Source organism: Megalobrama amblycephala, linkage group LG17 (genome assembly GCF_018812025.1).
Source record: "Megalobrama amblycephala isolate DHTTF-2021 linkage group LG17, ASM1881202v1, whole genome shotgun sequence".
NCBI classification, from domain to species: domain Eukaryota; kingdom Metazoa; phylum Chordata; class Actinopteri; order Cypriniformes; family Xenocyprididae; genus Megalobrama; species Megalobrama amblycephala.
The window spans coordinates 17496207-17499160 of NC_063060.1; the positions used below are offsets into that span (position 1 = coordinate 17496207).

The 2954-nt window shown below is 40.8% G+C and overlaps 1 protein-coding gene across 1 annotated transcript; it reads left to right on the forward strand.

Annotated features, from left to right (window-relative positions):
• Positions 1-23: 23 nt before the first annotated feature.
• On the forward strand, positions 24-1830 carry chst2a (carbohydrate (N-acetylglucosamine-6-O) sulfotransferase 2a). The gene has a single exon (XM_048163195.1). The coding sequence runs from the start codon at positions 125-127 to the stop codon at positions 1517-1519; it is 1395 nt and encodes a 464-aa protein (XP_048019152.1). The 5' UTR covers positions 24-124; the 3' UTR covers positions 1520-1830.
• The last annotated feature ends 1124 nt before the right edge of the window (positions 1831-2954 follow it).

Consider the following 2954-nt stretch of genomic DNA (forward strand, 5'->3'; position numbering starts at 1 on the left):
TTACCTAATCGATAATCGATTACATGGACTTGGGGCAGATGTCACGCTTTCTTCTATGCCATCATTGCTGCATGTGATACACTGCAGCTCTATTTGGGACATTACTGGTTCTTCTGTGTCATAAATGAAAAACAAACCCTACCCTCTAAAATTCACACCACCATGGGAGAAGAATGCTGGCTTTGGAAGGAAACACAAGTCTTGCACAAGAAGTCATACCAAAATAATAGCCAACCCTGGAATTGTGATGAAAGTGCTACGGCGGAAGAAGATAATCATGTTTCTGGCCTATTTTCTGCTGGTGGCTCTGACCATGCTGAACCTGGCTAATTACAAATGGACCAAAGAGCCTCAGCAATGCAACCAGCCAGTGCAGGGAGTGAACTTCCAAAGCAGATCAGACATCCGTTACCTTTACAAAGCCCCGCAGGTCAAGAAAAGGCAGCTGGTGTACGTGTTGACCACTTGGAGGTCCGGCTCGTCTTTTTTCGGGGAGCTCTTCAACCAAAACCCAGATGTTTTTTTCTTGTATGAGCCTATGTGGCATATTTGGCAGAAGCTGTACCCGGGGGACGCGGTGTCCCTCCAAGGAGCAGCCAGGGACATGCTGAGCTCTCTTTACAGGTGTGATTTCTCAGTTTTTCAGTTGTACAACAGTCCCGGGGGGAAGAACATAACCTCTCTTGGACTGTTTGGGGCTGCCATAAATAAGGTCATCTGCTCCTACCCCTTCTGTTCGTCTTACAGGAAAGATGTGGTGGGAATGGTGGATGAAAAGGTCTGTAGAAAGTGCCCTCCACAGAGCCTTCAGATGCTGGAGGAAGAGTGTTTAAAATACAACACGATAGTGATAAAGGGAGTTCGCATTTTGGACGTTAACATTCTGGCTCCTCTAATGGAGGACCCCTCTCTGAATCTGAAAGTGATCCACCTGGTTCGAGACCCCAGGGCGGTGGCCAACTCCAGGATTAAATCTAGACATGGACTCATTCGGGAGAATTTGCAAGTCGTACGCAGCAGAGACCCCAAGCTTCGTCGTGTGCCATTTGTGGACCCCAACCACAAAATGAACAAAAAAGACGGTTCAGACTACCACTCCATCGGAGCCATGGAGGTGATCTGTGAACAGATGTCTAGAACTCTGAAAACTGCTCTTCACCCTCCCAACTGGTTCAAAGGCAAATACATGACGGTACGCTACGAGGACTTGGTGGAGAACCCCATAAAAACTGTTCGGAATGTTTATCGCTTTGTTAATCTTTCAGCCAATCACGAAATTGAGATCTTTGCTATGAATATGACAACAGGACCAAACGCCTCCACCAAACCATTCATCGTATCCTCCAGGAACGCGACACAAGCGGCCAGCGCCTGGAGAACTGTGCTGAACTACCAGCAGATCAGACAGGTGGAGGAGTATTGTCAGCACGCGATGTCTCTGCTGGGATACCTGCGCGTCCGCACGGCCGGCGAGGCTAAGGATTTGAGCAGACCGCTATTGACAGTGCCCAAAATATGAATCACTGCCAAAGACGTTTGATGTTTTGCATTTGTGCTAATAACAGCCTGATACTCATCGTTCTGTACAAACTGTTATTTATGTTCAATGCTTAATGGCTCGGTGGAATGTATCTGTTTGCATCATACTGTGCACAGCCACTTACTGTTTGTCTGTGCATCACCACCTGTTTGATCAAATAAGAAAGAAAAAAAAATACTTTGTGAATGACGTGTCATTGATCATTAAAGGTACGCCAAGATATTTATTTAATGATTTAGATTTTGCATTCACTGCTTTCAGCACTGCACAAACTAAAGAGATTATCTAAATAGCAATAGTCTCACTGTCCTGTGTGTCTAATTCAGATGCGTGGAGCTCTGATTGAATCATCTGAGATGTGCTGTATAGTTCCTTTAGACTTTGGGTTAACACACTAAAACATATCATTCTTGTTATGCAGTACATGTTCATGTCCCCATCATGTCTTAATTTATGGGGCAAAATATGATAATAATGATAATTTTTAATTAATTTTTGATCCCTAATACATTCACTATAGTCAAAAACAGTTGAAACACTTTTCAAAAAGAAAAAGTCTGAAAGAAAGTCATACAGGTTTCCACAGAAGAAAGTCATGTCACGATGGCAGAACTTTCCAGAAGTTCACTATTCCATATGTTTCTTTTTTTTTTCCTTTCTGTAACTGAAATGTTTTTAAAAAACATGTTCTCTATCTACCTATCTATCTATGGTAACACTTTAGTATAGGAAACATGTATTCACTATTAACTACGACTTTTCCCTCAATAAACTCATAATTTACTGCTTATTAATAGTAAGTTAGTTGTTAAGTTTAGGTATTAATGGGTAGGATTAAGAATGTAGAATAAGGTTATCTATCTATCTATCTATCTATCTATCTATCTATCTATCTGTATGTCTGTCTGTCTGTCTGTCTGTCTGACTATCACTTTCCATCCTGTTTTATTTTGTAATATCACTTTAACAAAAGCCAGTTCCTTAATGACTATCAGTTCCTTAATCCTATATGAAATGACAATTTTCAGCAGGAAAACAACAGCAGATGAATTCTGTGATGTTGGTATTGTGTTATAATTCAGTTTATTTCACTCAATATTCCATCTTGAGTGATAAAATTACAGAAATTATAATATCAATACTTTTAAAGATGGCTGAAGTTGATGCCCTTATGTAAGCTAACTCACAGTCAGTCTCTCTGAGCAATGGATAACTTCAGCTCTTCATTTCCATCCTGTTATGCAAATTACAATTACATTTTAGGTGCTTGAGCTTGACCTGAAAATATTTCTAACAATCTTCTACACGCTTTAATAGAAATTCTTACAAGTGCTTCAAGGGTACTGCATAACAGGAATGACCCAATCACTGTATATTAATGTGGTTCACATTACAGTAAGAGGGTTTGAGAGGA

Coding starts and splice junctions, on each gene's coding strand:
- chst2a (XM_048163195.1), top strand. CDS start 125: ATGAAAAACAAACCCTACCCTCTAAAATTCACACCACCATGGGAGAAG.